The sequence below is a fragment of the Diabrotica virgifera genome, chromosome 7, assembly GCF_917563875.1.
Source record: "Diabrotica virgifera virgifera chromosome 7, PGI_DIABVI_V3a".
NCBI lineage: Eukaryota > Metazoa > Arthropoda > Insecta > Coleoptera > Chrysomelidae > Diabrotica > Diabrotica virgifera.
The window spans coordinates 139,569,619-139,592,222 of NC_065449.1; the positions used below are offsets into that span (position 1 = coordinate 139,569,619).

General features: G+C 31.4%; 2 protein-coding genes across 2 annotated transcripts in view; one reads left to right on the plus strand and one right to left on the minus strand.

The window, feature by feature from the left end:
- The window catches only part of LOC114336164 (CAD protein), a 206,016-nt gene that overhangs the window by 73,378 nt on the left and 110,034 nt on the right, over positions 1-22,604 (minus strand). The gene's annotated exons all lie outside the window — the stretch shown is intronic.
- LOC114336165 (uncharacterized) overlaps positions 1-22,604 on the plus strand; it is a 49,327-nt gene that overhangs the window by 14,652 nt on the left and 12,071 nt on the right. The window contains exon 3 of the mRNA XM_028286494.2: positions 18,579-19,936. Coding sequence (XP_028142295.1) covers positions 18,579-19,936 — 1,358 coding nt within the window. The remainder of the gene's footprint in view (positions 1-18,578; positions 19,937-22,604) is intronic.

Consider the following 22,604-nt stretch of genomic DNA (forward strand, 5'->3'; position numbering starts at 1 on the left):
TATTACACCGAATGCTGAGACTTATGGTGCTTAATTTATACCCTAAATTTCAAAGCAATTGGTCAAATAGTTTAAAAGTTATTTAATTTGTTTATCCCAAATTATTTTTTTTTTGCAACACTGTAAGTCAGAAAATAATGAAATTACAGTTATACTTTGGATAGTTTATGAAAGAAGAAAATGTACAGTATTAATTTAATTAAAAAAAGATACAAAAAATATTTATAAATATGCCAAAATTATTTTGCAAAAACATGTAAATTAAAAAAATGGGGGGGGGGCTAACTTTGTCCCTAATTGTCCTAGGACAATTTTTTTTTCTAAAGTTTTTCTTTCTAAATGTGTATAAAAATTCAGTCTTTCTAAATATGAAAAAATAATTTTTCTACGGGTAGCGGTTAAAAAGTTATTCTAATTGTTTATAAGTAAGCAAAAAATCGACATGTTTTTGCAAAATAATTTAACACTGTTTAAAATTATTTTGTCATTTATTTTAAATCAAGGTAATAGTATAGGTAAATGTTCTTCTTTCATAAACTGTCCGAAGTATTATTGTAGCCTCATAATTTTCTGACTTGTAGTGTTGCAAAAAAATGAATTTGGGAAAAACAAATTAAATAACTTTAAATAACAAGAGACAAGAAGTATCAACATTCCGTGTAATAAGATGGTTCTAAGTTAATTTTTACATAAGTTATGAATATTTATAAAAACTGAAAATTTATGATTTATTTTGCAATTTTCTAAGCAACCAATAAGGATAGACATATTCAGCGAACGCCATATTGAAGTTTTTTATACGATTTATGAGTTTCTTACTCTCAAATTTGTTTAAAGTGCTTAAATTTTTGGTAATAGACGAAAAAGTGAGAATTTAGCGTTTTTTGATCTTCATTTGTTTATAACTATGTATATCATCAAAATCAGCTGCAGGAAACATATAGGTTAATAATGTTGATGTCCATACTACTCAAAAAATTTGGTTTCGGCCTGGAGGGGGATGTGTCACGAGAAAAATCTTATTTGTCTGGACTATTAGACAAGGCGGAAACGGCGGGTTCGTTGGGAAAAATATTCCCATGAGATATTTTTGCATAATCACATTCGTGAGACGTCCCAGAATAAGGTTCAACAAGTCGCCCACGAGAAAAGTGGGCCAATTTTTTTTAACAATTTTTTTTTAATCAAATTGCAAAAAATCAATATTTTTGGCCCGGACTAATTTTTTTTAGGTTTTTTGGACCATTCTGGACAAAAAAGGTCTCTTATAATTTTTCTCTAAAGTTGATCTTTTTCGAGTTATAAGCAAGTTAAAATTTGAAAAACGCGAAAATGGCCATTTTTAAGACTTAATAACTCGGTCAAAAATTATTATTTTGAAAGTCAGAAAGTGACTAAATCAAAGTTTAAAGTCGCCGCTACATGATCCTGAAGAAATCTGTGTCATTAATTTACTATAAGCTGTTATTTTTAATTAATAACAATGAGTGGTTAGATCGTATTGACGCTGCTGTAAATGTGAGTGCGAGTAAGATGCACAATTGGACTGCTGGAATGGCTTCTCTCTCGCACTCAGCATTTACAGCCCCGCACACGTGCATGGCGCTTATTATTATTTCTTAAAAATAACAGCTTAGTAATAAAATAATGACAAAAATTTCTTCAGGATCTTGTAGGGGGGCTTTAAACTTTGATTTAGTCATATATTGACTTTCATAATAATAACTTTTAACCGAGTTATTAAGCCTTGAAAATCGCCATTTTTCGTTTTTTTTTTCAATTTTAAATTGCTTATAAGTCGAAAACGATCAACTTTAGAGAAAAATTATAAGAGACTTTTTTGTCCAGAATGGTCCAAAAAATTAAAGAAAAAATTGTTCAGGCCAAAAATATTAATTCTTGAAATTTGATAAAAAAAAAATTGTTAAAAAAAATTGGCCCACTTTTCACATGGGCGACTTCTTGAACCTTATTCTGGGATGTCTCACGAATGTGATTATGCAAAAAAATCTCATGGGAATATTTTTCCCTTCGAACCCGCCGTTTTCGCCTTGTCTATATATCTATGATTCGAAATTGTGAGGTTTTGCAATATTTTACCGTGAGTGAATGGACTAATATTATATTCTTAAATAGTACAAATTGTTATAAAATTATTTAAATGTTTGCTTGTTTTGAAAATATGTACATTGAAAAAAGTGCCAATTTTTTTATAATTAAAATTTGAAAAATAAAATAACTCAATAATTTTATTATTAAAAAATGTTTTTGATCAAAACGATTTAAACGATAAAAAGAAAAACAGCTTTAAAATTTAATAAATTTGCTTTAGTTTTAACTTCGCGCATAATTTGCTTTATCAAAATGGATTTTATTTCGGTTAATGTAATTGAGGGGTGTAAAGTATTACATTTTTGACCTAATAAAAAATTTTAAAACTACATTAGTGATTTTATAAAACGCTTACCTTACCACTGACCACTGTAAGATCCTTCAGTTTGATCTTTGATCGATGAATGAAGCTTCAGCTGCTTTAACACAATCACTCAATTCACAATCACAAAGAATTTTGTCTTTTTTAGAAATTTATAATTTACACTCTCATTCCGTATTCGTATCGTAATCGTAATACATTAACTTGATGCTTACTTGGTGGAAGTAATAGTAATCACGAAGCCACTCAAATAATGAAAATGAATGACCTAACAGAAAAACAGTTTAGGGACAAAAAGACAAGCTCAGCATCAATTAATAAAGCGATAAAAAAGTGTTTCATAGTAAATGAAATATAATATTCCCAAAGTTCTCGAAATTTATTACCTAAACAAATATAAGTAGGTATACATTAAGATAAAGTTAAGTGCTTGCTCTTTTGTTTTTATCGCTGGTTCTGAATACATAGTTATATTTTTATGTTCAAACGTGCATATTCAGCTGGAATGAAATCGGACTAATAACTTACATCGACAGACTTTTGTAAATAAGGGATTATATTTCCAGTTAGTAATTCCTCTGACTCTATATTTAGTATATAAAAGAAATATACAAGATTTGATGTAAAAAGAAAAGTAGTAATTTTGCTCTCTGTCGTTAATTGTTATACATATTTGTTTGATTTCTGATTTGGCGCCCCCCAGGACATGGCGCCCTTGTGCGGTGCACGCCTTGCACGCCCGCTTACGGCGGGCCTGGTGGGGAGACTTATATTTTTGACTTTACGTCACAAGAGTTCACATTCCCATATTTTTAAATGATTTTCGATCATTGAATGTGTGTTATTGTGTATATATGTGTATTATTTGTGTTATTATGAAATAATAAGACAAATAGTACACATTTTATCTTATACCGGGCGGTGAATCGTAAAAAGGGCCATAGGAAACTCAATGTAAAATTCTAATTTGTTGAATTCTTGCTTCCCTAATTATTTTACATCAAAAGTCATGAGAGAATACTTGTAGAGAATTAAAATCTGTATTAAAATCAAAAGTTAAAATTGTTCTACGATTTAAATGCATTCCAAAATTTTGAAAAATATGATACACTTGCCACAATATGTATGCGTGTAAAAGTTAGGCCACACGTTACTATTTAACTGACTGTGCTCACACCATTGACTGAATAAAAAATCTTTATTATTAATACTTTCTCCGCAACTGAGGGTATCTTATCAACTGTATTGTTTTTAAACAATAGATGATAAAATAAAAATATTGACAGTTCAAAAATGTGAACATTATTGCATTGTGTGTGGCCTAAGTTTGGGCTGAAAACTAAAATGTATTACATTTTTACAAAATTTTCGAATATGTTTAATTACGTAGACCAATTTTAACAGTTGTTTTCAATACAGATTTCAATCCTCTACAAATAATTTCTAATGTCTTTTGATGTAAAATAATTAGGGAAGCTGGAATTCAACAGTTTAGAATTTTACATTGAGTTAATGCAAAATTTTGACGCATGTCAAAATTCTCAATGTGTTTTAATTGTATTCATTTTTTTCGAATCCTGAGAAAACTAATAAATATTTTTGAAAAATTTAAACTCAGAATGAAAGACTACATTATTACCGAGGGCCGAAAGTCCCTGAAAACTTCTATAATGTTTATTTTAATAAGTTACACGGCTGAAAATAAAAGAAAAGTGTGATATTTAATTTCAAATATTTCATTCAATAGAAACTGCTTGTTTATTCTAAGGGGCTTTCCGCCCTCGGTAATAATGTAATCTTTCATCCTGGGTTTAAATTTTTCTAAAATACTTGGTTTTCTCAGGATTCGAAAAAAATCATATTACGATTCAAATGACAGTACACTCTCGTGACGTAATCGCACCCTTAATGTTCATTGGTTAGTCGATTTAGGCAACCGTAGCAAAGTCTAAGAACCGTGGCTCTAGGTACCATTAAGCTCGAATTTGACTTGTTCACATCATGACTAGGTATATGACATGACATAACAGAAATGACAGTTCCACAGGAAGTTAAAAATGTCCCTGTTAGTTATGTAAAATCTATTGTAAAGCCAATTAAATTAAGAACAGTGACCACAATCACTCCACTGTGATAAATAATCAATTAAAATGAAAATAAACTAGATGTTATACGCTCTGAGCTTCGCTGGTGGCGCTCCTAGCGGATTACTAATTCAACTTTCACCGGTAATTTTTAAATTTATTATTTAATTGTTATCGCTTAACATTTACAACGCAAAAAAGTAATTAAATTGTAATCCATTTTTTTAAGATTTTGCTAATCATTTTGACGTTCTATTGATAAAATATGAATTTCTTACTTCGGATACTTTCACAATTATCATGTAGATGGCGCTAAGATTTTTAGATTAAATTATAATTACATATTAGGGAACATTAAAAAAACTTAAATTCAGTATTTAAAACGTAAGTATATTTAAGGTAAAAATATATACCACAGCTTTGACCAACTAATATTTTTTATAATTAATGTTTTTAATTTTAATTTTAAATTAATCACTTTGACATTTATGTCAAATTTCCGGTAAACGTTTACAGACTTGCCACTACTGGCGCTCGCGAATTTGTAAATATCCCCTCTACGTACATACGAGCTCACAACGTATAGTTAGAATGTTTTAAATGAGGGTGGTAGGTAAACCACATTACACATGAAATCGAAACTGTGAAATTGATATTAAGCCCTCTTGTGATTACACCTGGGGCTTGGAAAAGCTATTTTACGTTGATTTCAAGTTATCGATCTTGTTTGATTAGTTGGTATTTTTGTTGGAGTTTTGGAGGATATTTAGAAAGTAGGGGAATGAATGACAAATAGAGATCAGAATGTTTTGAGCTGTCGAGAAGTGAAGTCCAGTAGTAGACGGTAGTGTACGGAGAGTGAGAAAGCTGGTGTAGTTCCGTGAGTGTGGAGTATCTATCGTGGAACGAGAGGTAGGCCAGGTTGAGAGTAAAAGAACCTCCTTGAGCCAAGAGTGTCCCGGTAGCTGATTGCAGTTTCGAAAAAGGTAGAATACAGCATCACGACAGAAGCAGGAGCGAGAGCTATACGAGCTAATCTTCAAAGGAGAACATTACTGAAAGCCAGGACGAGGTTTTGATCGCAGCCAAGGATAGCAGGAAACGGGTCTTGTGTGAAGACATTCTCAGTTCACCAGAAAAAGGTCAGTCTCATTTGTTTGGACATGAATGTATGGGTTTTTCGTATTAAATACCACATTATAAATTGAAGAACATAATAAATAATATCAGAAAAGCTTCATCAAACTTAAATAGAATTGTTGCTAATAAATACTAATAGTTAAATGTTAATAAAAACTTTCAATTGGAAACCAAAAGGAAATAAGATTCCCATGTGTAAATGTTATGTTTAAGAATAATAAGATATAGCAAATATTAAGCAGTGATTGCCATTTAAATAAAATAAACAATATTTTGATTATAATTGTAACCCATATGTGTGTATTATTTTACTCTTTTCTTTCCTATCCCGATTAGGAACCATTGAGAAATACTTAGAAGCCACGTAAGTAAGTAATTAATTTTATAAAAAGCCCTGAGATTGAAAACATATTGATATGTGATCTGGTAAATTAATTAGATTATTATTAATGCATTGATTAAATTAAATGACATATAAGAATATTATCTCATATCAATAATCAAGATCACATCAACTGTCGTCCAACGTGGAGGGCATTGAAAAGTATTTCTAGTGGCAAATTTGAAGGATAGAAAGAGTAAAGCCGGTATTTAAAGATTTATATGCCTGTGGTAAAAAGTAAGATACTTACATTTGATAACATAAAATTTTAGATCTCTTTAGGTACAAATTTTACATAACTGATTTAATAATTTACTTTTACGATATTTACATTTGATATATTTATTGACAATTTATAATATTTGGGTGAGAAAAAGTCGTCTTGGTAACATACTAGTAAAATTTCATATTTGGCGGGGATAGTACTTCTTGAAAACAAATGTCTGTGACAAGAAGCCAAAGCAAAGACAACAAAAAACAAAAAGAACATTCAGACCAAGAAGATATTTTAGACACGACAATCATGGCATCAGAACAGCAAGAATTATCAGGAATAGATAAACTATTACAACTGATGCAACTCCAGTCACAAAAACTGGATGAAGCAAAAAGGACAATGGATAAAAATCAGGAGGAAACAAAACAAGCAATGGATAAAAATCAGGAAGAAACATCAAACAAAATGGATGAAACACAACAAAAAATGGATGAAACACAACAAAAAATAGATGAAACACAACAAAAATTGGATCAAAAAATGGATGAAACACAACAAAAAATGGATGAAACACAACAAAAATTGGATCAAAAAATGGATGAAACACAACAAAAAATGAAACAAGCAATAGAAGAGAACAACAAGAAAATGGAGGAACGCATAGGAAAGTATGAAAAGGAAGTAAAAGGATGTTTAACAACAATGAAAAACGAGATGAAAGAACAAGAAATGAAAATTCAAAATAAAATAAAGGAGATAACGAATTGCCAGAAAAAAGAAATGGAAAGTTTGGAAAACAAGTTGCAAAACGCTATTCAGGCAGACATAGAAGAAGTGGAAAGAAAGATTGCGGAAATCAATACTCAACAAAATGTCGGAGAAAGAAGAGAAATGGTTATACATAGCACAGATGACGTGAAGATAAGGTTTGGCGGGGATGTAAGAAGATTACACCCAGTGCCGTTCATAAATAGCCTGAAAAAGAAAATACAACACATCGGAAATTTCGAAACAGCAAAAGAAACTATCAGAAACCATCTCAAATATGAAGCAAGCCTATGGTTCGATAGCAAAGAAGAAGAATTTGGCAATTGGCAACAATTTGAACAAAAATTTTTGAATTATTTCTGGGGAAAAGTCCAACAATTGGAAATTAACAAGGAATTGCAAAATGGGAAATACAATGATAGGATGGGTATATCAGAAAGGACATATGCATTACAAATTTACTATAACGCAAAACATTTACAATATAATTACTCATCGGAACAATTAGTCGAACTGATTGCAAGACATTTCGAAGAAACGCTGGAAGACCATATCACATTGCAAAACTACAAAGACATAGATAGTTTATGCCAATTCCTACAAATAAGAGAATCACGTTTAAGAGAAAGAAAATCAAGAAGGTCGCGAGAAGATTACAGGCCCCGAGAAACACAGGATTACAGAGATAGAAATCAAAATAGGAGGGACTATACAAGACGAGATTTTAATCCCAGAAGGGAAAACGAAAATAGAGACAACGGAAGAGGAAATTATGAACAAAGAAATAGGCAATGGAATGAGGACAGAAATCGAGAATACCAGAATAGAAACACCACACGCTCAAATCAAGAAAACAGAAATAATGGTAGACAAAATGAACAGGGATATCGAGAAAACCGAAACAGATCCGACAGACCAAGAGAAAATAGAAGAGAAGTAAATAATACCCAGACAGATGAATATGACGGAGAGAGACATTATGACGAAAATATAAACAACGATGAGCAACCGGCGTCTTTTCACGACGGCGCTCACTAAAAACCAAAAATCAAACAGGAATCTTTTGTAACCCCAAGGAGTTTATTAAATTGGCAAGAAACAACGAAAAGAAAAATGGAGTTAATTTAAAATTTGTGGATGGATTTATCAACGAGAAACCAATTAAAATTATGATAGACACTGGATCTGAAATAACATTGGTCAACAGAAAACTAATAGAAGAAGTTAACTTAACAAATTTAATTTACAAAATACCTAGGGTAAATTTAGTGGGCGCAAACAAACGGACATTGGCAACTATAAATGAAGGCATACGAGTAATGGTACGACTGGGTAAGAAGATGTATGCACTACAATGTGTAATAATGCCAAACATGTCACATGACATGATAGTAGGAGTTGACGAATTGGCAGAAAAACATGTAGTGATAGATTTTAAAAATAATACGATGAATCTAACAGAAGAAAAAGAAGAAGAACAGGACAAGGAACAGGAGAAACAAAATACGGACGAATCAGGTAAAGAACAAACAGTGGAAATGAATTTGGCAACGAAGCAAGGACAAAGAAGAAAAGGGAGAAAAAGTCAGAAAAAGACAAAAGAAAATGAAACCTGTGGCTCCTCAAAAGAAGAGTTGAGCCCAGAAGAAGAAAAATTGAGAGTATCAAAAGCAAAAGAAAACTGGGATTCCTCAAAAGAAGAGATGAGCTCAGGAGAAGAAGAAATAAAGCTAACAAATGAAAGCGAAAAAGATATGATCGAAACAGTGGCATTTGAAGAGGAGGCATATGAAAACGAGGATGCAGAATACACGGTAAAAGTATGTGAAAAATCTGAGGAAAAATACAGAAGATTGATATGGGAAAAAGGGAAAGACAACATAATAGCCGACACTCTAACACAGGATGAGGACACTGAAAATAAGGAAACAATTACTCTACAGGTGGGACTAATTAGAGTAATACAAGAAGAAAGGGTATAAGACGTAGATTAAAGTAAGGAAATATACAGGGAGTTGGTTTTGCCTCGAGAAAATTTATTTAAAAATGCAGATAAATTTTATCGAATACAAGGCGGGGATTTGTTATATTTCTATTTGATATGAAAATTAAAATTTGATAATTATAAACAAAATTCAATTTAATATAAAATATTTTCAATTTTCTCAACCACGGGCATATAAATTTAGAACAACCTGTATACAACAAATTGTTATATTTAATTTTAAGAAGTGATTAGAAAAAGCTTACGGAACTCGGGACAATGCGCTTAGAAAAAACAAAGTGAATGGCGCGTACCATTATCGTTGTTCGCGGAAGGTTCGATCATTAGCCTATGCTAAATAAAACTCAAGTGAAATCGATAATAGGTCATTATCGTTGTTCGCGGAAGGTTCGATCATTAGCCGATGCTAAATAAGACTTAGTGGAAATAGAGAATAGGTCATTAAATTTTGTAAATAGTAGAAAGTAATTTTAGAATGGGAATTAACTATTTTCTTTGAAATCCATTAAGCATATTTAGAAAGATTAAAAATTGGTTTTGAGGAAGACTGCGAATGAGAGTTGGTGGTGGAAGGTTGATTTGTGAATCTGGAAGGGATATTTAGAAAGTAGGGGAATGAATGACAAATAGAGATCAGAATGTTTTGAGCTGTCGAGAAGTGAAGTCCAGTAGTAGACGGTAGTGTACGGAGAGTGAGAAAGCCGGTGTAGTTCCGTGAGTGTGGAGTATCTATCGTGGAACGAGAGGTAGGCCAGGTTGAGAGTAAAAGAACCTCCTTGAGCCAAGAGTGTCCCGGTAGCTGATTGCAGTTTCGAAAAAGGTAGAATACAGCATCACGACAGAAGCAGGAGCGAGAGCTATACGAGCTAATCTTCAAAGGAGAACATTACTGAAAGCCAGGACGAGGTTTTGATCGCAGCCAAGGATAGCAGGAAACGGGTCTTGTGTGAAGACATTCTCAGTTCACCAGAAAAAGGTCAGTCTCATTTGTTTGGACATGAATGTATGGGTTTTTCGTATTAAATACCACATTATAAATTGAAGAACATAATAAATAATATCAGAAAAGCTTCATCAAACTTAAATAGAATTGTTGCTAATAAATCCTAATAGTTAAATGTTAATAAAAACTTTCAATTGGAAACCAAAAGGAAATAAGATTCCCATGTGTAAATGTTATGTTTAAGAATAATAAGATATAGCAAATATTAAGCAGTGATTGCCATTTAAATAAAATAAACAATATTTTGATTATAATTGTAACCCATATGTGTGTATTATTTTACTCTTTTCTTTCCTATCCCGATTAGGAACCATTGAGAAATACTTAGAAGCCACGTAAGTAAGTAATTAATTTTATAAAAAGCCCTGAGATTGAAAACATATTGATATGTGATCTGGTAAATTAATTAGATTATTATTAATGCATTGATTAAATTAAATGACATATAAGAATATTATCTCATATCAATAATCAAGATCACATCAATATATAAGATTATGGTATTCTTGACTGTATATTTAAATATCAAGCAGTAATTCTTGAGGATGCAGTCAATTTTTGGCCCACAAGACAAAGAAAACTCTTTGACTTACTGTCAAGCTTTCGAATTTATTTTAATTCTTTTTCAAGACATCTGTTGACAAAAATATACAAATATAAAAATTATGTACTTACAATTTTCTTAATTACTTACTAGTCGTGAGATTACATTGGAAAAATTAGGAACTTTACTAAAAGGACAATCATGCACATATAAAAATTCATTTTAAATACTTCAATTATGTTGTCATGTTTGAAATATGTCACGAAATATATAAAGTGTATATACTTTATGTAGAAGGAAAGTAAAACTAGTAACAATATAAATGTTTATTAGATTTTATTAGTTTGACATATGAAAAATATTCTTATCTTAATAAAAATATTTAAAAATATTTAAAAAAAATACTCTTATCCGGTAGGCCTACTTAATAAATTAATTTTTAGTACTGCAACCTCTCCACCTTCCATCATTACAAGCCAAGAAATAAATAATAGCCCAACAGTTGACACCTTAGTACCAGCAACATCGCAAACATTTGGATCTTTACCTTATATTCCATTCTTAACACAAAAACTTCTAAAATTATTTAAAGGATTGGAAAACATGAAAATTGCTACCAGAAATGTTAAAACTATAGCACAACTATACACTAAAACTAAAGATCCTCTAACGACTAAGGAAAGTTCAAAAGTTGTGTATCAAATACCTTGCTCAGACTGTGATAAAGTTTATATAGGAGAAACTTCTCGTACATTACACAGTAGAATAATTTCTCACAGAAGTGATATTAACACAAATAAATCACAAGCTTGTGCGTTAGCCGACCACTCAATTAATTTAAATCATACATTTAACTTTTCACAAGCGTCAATCCTACAGAGGGTAAAAAATGAACAGAAGAGGTTATTTATAGAAATGACACATATACAAAAAAATAAAAAATGTATAAATAGAAAATCCGATATAGACAAATTAAGTAACATTTATTGTTACATATTAGCATATCAACAAAAAAATTAGCACATCATAATCTGATTTTCTATCATACAATCAAACATCAAAATTTATATATACTTTAGACAAATTGACTGGACTAATTGAACTTAATTTATTTTTCATATATCAAACTAATAAAATCTAATAAAAATTTATATTGTTACTAGTTTTACTTTCCTTCTACATAAAGTATATACACTTTATATATTTCCTGACATATTTCAAACATGACAACATAATTGAAGTATTTAAAATGAATTTTTATATGTGCATGATTGTCCTTTTAGTAAAGTTCCTAATTTTTCCAATGTAATCTCACGACTAGTAAGTAATTAAGAAAATTGTAAGTACATAATTTTTATATTTGTATATTTTTATCAACAGATGTCTTGAAAAATAATTAAAATAAATTCGAAAGCTTGACAGTAAGTCAAAGAGTTTTCTTTATCTTGTGGGCCAAAAATTGACTGCATCCTCAAGAATTACTGCTTGATATATATATATATATATATATATATATATATATATATATATCTATACCTTCCATAATTTAAAGTGCGCTAGTAAGTAATAATCAAAAAACTAGTTTTTAACAACTTAAAATAAAATAAACAGATACCTATTTAATGTCTTATTGACATTAATTGAGTGTCTTTCTGGCATTAATCAAATTTAGAACTAAATTAATAAATCAAAATTTTTCATTAGAAATTGTAAAAATTAAAACATTGAAATTTGGAAACGATTAAAATAAGGATATTTTTATATAATTATGTTTTATGGAAATGTTAAATTAATGAACTAACCTCACGTTGTAAGTTTTTGTGCTTTTTTATACAATGTTCTTTTATCTTTAATTTCATTGTATTTATAATTATATACTCATTTTAGCTAATCTTGACGAAGCAAATAAATTTTGCGAAAGCTCGATTGTAACAAAGAGTTTCTCTCATCCTGCCCCTTACACTGACTGCAACCTCAATAAAAACTTGTATCTACATATTGTCAGTCAATAATACCAAACTACTTTATATATATATATATATATATATATATATATATATATATATATATATATATATATATATATATATATATATATATATATATATTGGAACGATATTGGAACTTTTGGCCCTTAACACATGTGAGAAAAGATACCTGATTCAGTGCCGCCTTCGACGTTCTCGTGAAACGACATGCATAGCTTTAAGTTAAATTGCTTTATATAACATACCTACAACAATTCGTAAGTTATATCATTGTAATATTATGTTTGTACCTAACTGTTAGTTAATTTTGTAGTTTGTTCCTGATGAAGATGAAAAATTAATAAATACTCATCGAAATATCGAATTCAACAGAATTAAATGTAGTTTCAACCACAGACCGCATTTCCCGATAATTTCAACATTGTTTTATAGTGTTATAGAATATATATATATATATATATATATATATATATATATATATATATATATATATATGCTTTCTGTTGTTTTCCAGGTTTGACTCCGCGTTGAATAAGTTTGGTTTTGAGAAAAACCATTATTTTGACGACGTTTCGGCAAGATCTCACTTGCCATTGTCAAGTCAGGTAGTTCCGCTTCTCGCTGTTGCTTGAAGTTGACTGAATTTTTATTCACGATACCGTAACTTATATAGTTGATCCTGATGTATTTGCTTGACCTGCGCGTCTCTTGGATCTTGTGATTGGTCCAGTATATGTTGGGGGGTCTGGAAGGGTGACACGCGTAGATGTCGCTGCTTCATTTATTTTGGTCTTTTTCTTCAGTACCGTTTTCCATGTTGTAGGAAGCCGTTGCGCATCATCTCTTTGGTTTAGACCGTTGGGATTTCTTTCGATTTCTATCGATTCTCTGATTTCACGTTTTCTTTTTATTTCTATGTTAGCTAACATACAATAATGTGAAAACAGCGTTAAGAGAAAACGGGTTCTCAACATACTCCATCGAAAAAGCTCAAAATGCTCGAAGAAGAATGAAGGACCCAACAGAAGACGAAAAACCGATCGGCAAATCCATTCTGCCATATGTTAAGGGTACAACAGAGAAAATAGGTAGAGTGCTGAGAAAACATAACATAGAAACGATATTTAACACCGACAGAAAGATCTCCACTATTCTACCAACACCAAAAACCAAAATATCGTTAGAAAGTCAAGGAGTATACGAGATTCCGTGTGGGGATTGTGGAAAGTCGTACATTGGACAGACCAACCGAAGAATCCATGTAAGACGAGAAGAACACATAAATGCCATCGAAAGGGGAGAAACCACGTCATCCCTTGCACAACATGTCGCAAATACAGGACATACAATAAACCCGAATCAAACAACGATGTTAGCTAACATAGAAATAAAAAGAAAACGTGAAATCAGAGAATCGATAGAAATCCCAACGGTCTAAACCAAAGAGATGATGCGCAACGGCTTCCTACAACATGGAAAACGGTACTGAAGAAAAAGACCAAAATAAATGAAGCAGCGACATCTACGCGTGTCACCCTTCCAGACCCCCCAACATATACTGGACCAATCACAAGATCCAAGAGACGCGCAGGTCAAGCAAATACATCAGGATCAACTATATAAGTTACGGTATCGTGAATAAAAATTCAGTCTACTTCAAGCAACAGCGAGAAGCGGAACTACCTGACTTGACAATGGCAAGTGAGATCTTGCCGAAACGTCATCAAAATAATGGTTTTTCTCAAAACCAAACTTATTCAACGCCGAGTCAAACCCGGAAAACAACAGAAAGCACATATAGCTCCCGCGGAAACTTCAAGTGTAACATATGTACAGAGAGAGTCTGTAAAGTGGAATAAATTCAATATCTCAAATACTAATTGTTTTTTTGGAAAATGCTCAGACCCGTCGATTAGTATTTCAAATTGTCCTTTTTGACATTCAATAAAAATGTATACAGGGTGTCCCAATTTAGAGATATGACGTCATCGTCGATTTTCTTAAATGGCAACACTGTCATTTTGATAGCTAATTTGATAAGGTTTGTAAAGTTATACATAACTGCAAAATATCAAATTTTTATTCTCTACCATTTACAAGATAATAGAAAATAACAAAGTTATATCTGTAATTTGGAATATATTCAATAATTAAAATACTAACTGTTTTTTTGAAAAATGCTCAGACCCGTCGATTAGTATATCAAATTGTCATTTTTGACATATAATAATAATGTATACAGGGTGTCCCAATTTAGAGATATGAAGTCATCGTTGATTTTCTTAAATGGCAACACTATCATTTTGATAGCTATTTTGATAGCGTGTGTAAAGTTATACACATCTGAAAAATTTCAAAATTTTATTCCCTACCATTTACAAGATAATAAAAAATAACAAAGTTATGAAGAACAAGAAGTAATCAAATAATAATTGAATTTATTTATTTCAATTAAGCAAATGCTCATAACGTTGCCCATTGACAATTTGACAATAATTGAGGGCAACATTATGAGTTTTTGCTTAATTTATTGAAATAATTAAATTCAATTATTAGTTGATTACTTCTTTTTCATAACTTTGTTATTTTTTATTATCATCTAAATGGTAGAGAATACAAATTTGAAATTTTGCAGTTGTGTATAACTTTACACACCCTATCAAAATAGCTATCAAAATGACAGTGTTGCCATTTAAGAAAATCAACGATGACGTCATATCTCTAAATTGGGATACCCTGTATACATTATTATTATATGTCAAAAATGACAATTTGATATACTAATCGACGGGTCTGAGCATTTTTCAAAAAAACAGTTAGTATTTTAATTATTGAATATATTCCAAATTACAGATATAACTTTGTTATTTTCTATTATCTTGTAAATGGTAGAGAATAAAAATTTGATATTTTGCAGTTATGTATAACTTTACAAACCCTATCAAATTAGCTATCAAAATGACAGTGTTGCCATTTAAGAAAATCGACGATGACGTCATATCTCTAAATTGGGACACCCTGTATACATTTTTATTGAATGTCAAAAAGAACAATTTGAAATACTAATCGACGGGTCTGAGCATTTTCCAAAAAAACAATTAGTATTTGAGATATTGAATTTATTCCACTTTACAGACTCTCTCTGTATATATATATATATATATATATATATATATATATATATATATATATATATATATATATATATATATATATATATTATATATTTCTACAAAGGCCATTTAAGACTACAAATTTAGTACTATTTAGTATAAAATTTAGGGGAAGTAGAAATAGAACAGTAAATATAATAATATTTTTTATCTTTTTAATTGTCATAAGTTTTGAACTGAATTTAACGTTGTGTCGTGTTATCTCCCATAATACAAAATCAACTGACTAACTGGCGATTAAACGAACGGCGATAAAATGGACTGGCGATGAATCGGCGGCATCGAAACGGCAGCGATGAAACGTCTCATTCTGTACTATAGCGGATCTATTGAGCTTTACCCCAATAATCAATCACCCTGTATAAGTAATTTTTTAATTACTTAGGTATTTTATTGATTATTAGCCACACATATAGAAAACAATGAAGTGTTCCTACACTTACACATCTGTAAAAGTATATTTATATATAAATTTAAAATCAAAGTAGTACGTATTCAGACGAATGATTAATCTAATTTTTGTAATCTAATCACATGTGTTTTAAAGTTCAGCTACGTAATTTTTTTTTTTTTCGTAAGAACAGTTTTTTTTATCTATTTGCACGCATTTTTATCTATTGCAATCTGTTAAGTCGAAAGGCTTTGTCTTCTACTATTTTCTCTTAAGGTATACTTGCATCTAGCTAGAGTAAATAGTATTCAAATACAGTAGAGCGTCGATTATCAGAACTAATTGGGGGACAGGGGTGTTTGGAAAATCGATTTTTTCAGATAATCGAACTGTATTGATATAGCAATACTATTTACCCATAGGCGAATGACAACCTTATTTACATACATCTTTACACACTTACATACATATGTACATGTACATACATGTATATTGTATATCTTTAGTGACAAATAGGTGAATTTTAGTCTTCCACTCTAGTCATTATATACTTTAAAAACATCACTATATCATCGTTATCATCGACGTTATATGGTTTCAATATTTCTATTAGCCATTCATGCAACACTGAATCAAAAGCCTTCTTGTCATCAATGAAGGCGGTAAAAAGGATCCTTTTTTTTTGGAATATGCTTGGATAGAAATGACTGAGTCGATGATAAGTTGTTCTTTGCAACCCATGGAACCCTTAGCGCATCCTTTCTGTTGAGGCTCTATATTGTTTAGAGCACAATGTTGGTAGATACACTGGGTTACACAGGATGTGGCCAATTTATACAAAGTTGGAAGACAAGTAATTGTGCGGTATTTAGCTGGATCTTGGGGGTTATTTTGATCCTTCGATATTAAATAATTAGTTCCCTGAGTTACCATGATTAATTAGGGTTATTAGGGTTGATAAGCACTACTTAATCTGAGTACTACTAAGATCCTTTGATGTTAAATAAGTAGTTCCCTGAGTTAACATGATTAATTAGTGTTGATAAGCACTCATGAATGAACTCCGTCTGGTCCAGGAGCTGCCAGTTATGAAGCTCTTTGATGATATTTAAAACTTTTCCAGTGGTGAAGGGTTCGTAGAGAGTAGTAGTGTAGTTTTGGCAGTTATGCGGGCGGCAGTTGGGTAAGACTTATAGACACTTTCTACGGTGAAATTGAGTTTTCGATAGAACGCCTTCTTAGAATTCTCAAAAAGAGCATTGTCGCATTTTCGTCACTTTGTACCTCCTTAGTCGTCCTAAAAAAACGGAGAGTTTTTGTTTTAATGTATCCAGACACTGTTGGGCTGTGTTGTTTTCTGGATCATATCTTGAGTGTCTTGCAGTAGTTAGCATTATTTCTTCAGCTCTCCTGGTAACTTTTCTACTTATTACTCCTCATATCTATTTTTTGACTTGGACCAATATCCCTACGCAGTAACTCAATCCTCCTGAGCAGTCTTTTTTCCCAGGCTAAAATTCTGTTACCAGTCCTTGCGTTAATAGTACCCTGTCGTGTTCTGATCTTAATGCTCATTACATTAGCAATTGCTGTTGTTGCACAGTAGATTAGCATAAACAAATATTCCAACGTGTGGGCTTTTACGACATAATTAGGTAGGACTTCAGTGTTCACAATTTGTAACAGCGCACCTAGTTTCTTACAAGAGTTTATTCGTGATAGCGGTGGTCTGCTAAATGGGTTTGTTCCATTAAACTCTTGTACGGCACGTGCCATTTGGCTTACTGGGTTATCGCATTGTTTTCCTGCTGTGTCATATCAGGTTGAGTTTTTTGTATGGCAAGTTCAGGAATCTTGTATGACAACTTCATCAGGGATTTGATCTCCAATTAATACTTGGTTATGACCATACGATATTATTATTAGTTCAATTAGACAATTCAGAACAAAGTCCTTAGAACAATGCTAAATGCCCCTTGGTACGTGCCAAACTATGTGATAGAGCTCAATGTGCCATCCATAAAAACAGTAATAACAGAATATTACAAAAAGTATACCGAGAGACTAGAATCTCATCCAAACGAGTTAGCCAGCAACCTCACTGATGACCATATTGATGCAAGACGCCTTAAGAGATTCAAAGTAGTGGACCTAGCAAGAAGATTCGAATAATCTGTGATAATTAAACTTATTTTAACTTGTTTTAATTTAATTTATGTAAAGAGGGTGATTACTGGATCTCCCTCTACAGGTCATTTAATTTTTGTCAAATAATTTACCTATTGTTCTCATTTAAGGACATATTGTAAATAAAACATTTTCAAAAAAAAAATAAAAAAAAACAAAGTTATGACAATATTTTGTGGTTTTTGCTAATAACTTTTGTATTCTAATAGATAATGTATTTTCAATATAACAGATTGATTTGCGAATAAACTTTATTTTTCAGGATACATAAGACTTAAGGAAATAGTTGAAAGGCCTACCTACAGTGGTTCACCCGTACTTACCTTAGATGATAACTCAGAACCTAATTCAAGAAGTTCTAACGACTCTTCTGATACTGCTTATACTAATTTTACAGACTTAAGAACTCCAACTCCCATGGACATATTAAATGGTCTGAAGAGACAATCCTCAAAATCTGTTGCTTTGCCAAAAACTTGTATATCATATCGGAAAATTAAAAAGATTTCATGGGACTCGGATGAATTAAGAGGTGAAAAAATTTCCGAGGATGATTTATACGATACAGTTTCTTATATAAATTCGAAGAGTTTTAGAAAGTACTCACAAAACGATACATTGTTAAGTACAGCTGCTTTATATTTGGATATACAAGAAGAAGATATTCAGGAAACTCAAATTATACAAGAAAAAGTTGTATTTGACACCATTACAAGTGAAAAGAAAATACCATATGAAATTATACCTTCTATAAAGGCCAAATGGCCACTAGAACAAACTTTGGAATTCGCGACTAAAGGAGAAAGATCTTCCGAAGGTAAAAAAGTATGTATATTTCCTACATCAAGTATGGTAGAAGAAATAATAACCTTAGATTGTGTCCTGCTACCTAAAGGTTATTCATACAAAAGAGGTGAATATAATGACTCTGATATTGAATGGGAACTGTGTTTTCCCCAAGCACAAAGATATCTGGAAAGTTTCATGAGTCATGCTCAAATGAAAAGCTTGATCATTCTTCTAACACTTCATAAAACTTTCATAGAACCTCAGACTGCGCATTTAGGTCTCACGGCCGATCATATAAGAAACTTCATCTTTTTGGAATGTGAGTCCCATTATAGTGACTGGGCAGAACATAGGCTAGGTATTAAATTGTTGAAAGTACTCAAACGTCTTCATACACATCTATCACAAGCTAAACCATGTATTCCAGACTTTTTTGTTACCAATAAAAATACTTTAAGTGAAGTACCTATTAGAAAAATAAGAAGAGCTCTAATGGCTTTGGATGAAATTTTACAATCTCCCCTGATGTACTTCATAAAAGCCTTACGAAATCTTAGATATACAGACGGGAGAAATTTCTTCCCTCCTTTAAATTTTAAACAGTTGCACGATCTGCTAAATAAATCTGGGTTGGAATTCTCCAATCCACAACTTGCGTCAAGACTCCGCAAGAAACCACGTTTCACTGATACAGAAGCGATGGTAAGTCACTTACGAGATGCCAAAAAGCGCCAGAAAATCTTGAGACAGAGGCAAGAGGAAGAAGAAAGGGAAAAGAATGACAAAGATGATCAACCTAGAAAAGGATCTGTTGATTCAATAAACATGGAAGTAAGTAATTCTATTCAGTGTTAATCTATTTTAATTTTTATTTACTGTGAAGTCATTTCAATCTTTTCCCGGTCATTATTATTATTATTTCCGTGCCGAATCAGATTTTTCTAACACTGGCAAGATGGCCCTTTTCAAAAAATTTAAATAGATTTTTTGAAGTTCGTATTCATATCCAATCTTCTTTAGCTATGACATTTGCTTTATTTCAATTGTCTATAAGAACATGCCCTATTAGGTATATCTTTCTTGATCAATCCAACAATAGCCCAATCAACAGCCATTTTCTCGTGGAATTTTGAGAACCAAGGTCGATTTCCTTGAAAATTTGGATTCAGGTAGTAATTATAACCTTTGTCAAAATCTACCCTATGTCGAACTGCGATTTTGCCCTGGGGGTGAAAGCAACCCCATCTAGGGGATGAAATTTTTTTAATCAAAATAACTATGGAAATCAATAGAGTGACCAATTCTGAGTAAATTTTGCTTTATAAATTTTTTTTGCAAAATTGACATTTTCCAAGTTCATAATCTAAAAGTATTCATAATACGAAAAAATGTTTTAAATTATTATTAATTGTAGAATTTCCTTTACTGCAAATTTTAATTTTTTTTGTTTTTGTATCATGAATACCTTTAGGTTTATTTAAGAAAAATCACTTTTTATTTAATTATAATAATGTCATTTTCGATTTATTCTACTATTTTTTCCAAACTAAGCATTCCAAACCGGTCGAATCACATGGATCGTATCAATTCTACCTAAATAAAGTTAATTTCAAGTGGGAAGCTATTCATTTCTATTAGGATTGTAACGACGAGGGTTTAATTTTTACATTTCAAAAAGAAAAAAGCAAAGAGCGACTTTATTTTCGGCATAAGTCAGTCAGTTCTTATGCAAAAAAAAATTGTCAGAGCTTATTTGAAAAATTTCTTAATGAACTTTAAAAGAAGTCTCTTAAGTTTTCCCAAAAAATTGCACCACATTCCAGTTATTTGAGATCTCCATTTCGAGGTTCTTCGAAAATAACCATCCTTTTAAGAGCAATAACTCAGTCGTTATTGGGTTTATCTAGGTTTTCCAACGCGAATCTCTTTTGTTTTTTTATTACATGTTTATCTTATGTTTTTTTATTAAAACAACACCAAAGTTGAGCATTTTTCAATAGTCAGACAAGGTTTTTTCCATCAATTAAAAAAACTGCATATAATAAGAAAATAGAAGAACAGTAAAACCTCGATATAACGGACTAATTGGGGGGGAGTTAAAGCCGAAAGTCCGTTATATAAAAATAAGCTTCAAACAAATCAAAAAACTTTTTTTTGAAAATATGTGCACTGTATTTAAATATATGTAAATAAAAAAGACAAGCCACAAACAAATTGTATTTAATTGTCTTACTCTGAAATGGCGTTGCTGTTTGATATCAACGCACCTGCTTTCGGTAATCCTGCTTTGAAAAAGGAATCAAGTTTTGTTTGCAATTTTGAAGTTTGCTGTTTTTTTATAATCACTTCTCTAAAATTATGCTGCTCTCTTGTATCCCCTGAGGTATTTTCATCGTGCAATACAACCATTAGTTAATCTAAAAACTGTCAGCATTATATTCGTTTGGTTACCAAAATTACTCCCTGATTGATGAGTTGAATAAGCGATGTTGTATTTTTTTGAGTAAAAAATACAGCTTAAAGTTGCTTTCTTCTGAACGTAGAATATTTTCAGAGCGATGAGCAGGAGCGTTGTCTACAATCAATAAACATTTCACCTCTTCCGGCAGTATTCCCAGTTTTTCTCTTGAAATTATCTCACTGCAGGTACAAATTCTTAAAAAGAAACCAATTTTTGATCCTGTCCTTGTTGATTTTTCTTGAAGAATTCAATTTCTCATATTTTTTACATTCAAACTTTTTATACATGTGAAGGGATTTTTTGTCCGTTATATCCGAAGTCCGTTAAATAGAGGTCCGTTCTATCGAGGTTTTAATGTATTTTTATATCGTTCATGGGATCCATCTCTCTTCATAGTGGTATTTTGAACCTTTTGACCATAGCTCTGAAGATGGCTTTATAAGCCGAAAGCGCTCAGCTAGGAATTATTTAATTTACACACTTCGAAAGTACACTTCTGCCTATTTACCTGTTTTTTTATTAGCCACAATTTTGTTCTTAATGATTTTTTCTATAAAATTAAATTTTTTTAAGTTATTCATGAAAAACGTGAGTTTTTTCAATGAAAAGTGCATAGTTTCAATCGCAAATAACTTGAAAGTGTCAATTTTGCAAAGAAAATTTATAGAACAGAATATAGAATTTTACTCAGAATTAGTCACTCTATCGATTTCCAGTTATTTTGATTAAAAATTTTCATCCCCTCGATGGGGTTGTTTTCACCCTCCAGGGTAAAAGCGCAGTTCGGCGTGGGGTAGATTTTGAAGAAGAGTGTCAAAGATATTAAACTCAAATTGTCATTAAAATCGGTGTTGATTCTCAAAATTCCACGGTTTTACAGTTTTTTACCGCTGATGAGTGGTCTACAATGATTGAAGAATTCTTGAAGGGCCCGGATACTACGATTCAATATGTCTCAATACGGCTCAATATGTATTGATTTTTACCTCAACCTCAAAATATTTATCTTGTAAAGTCTGTTTGCAAATTATATCGGAG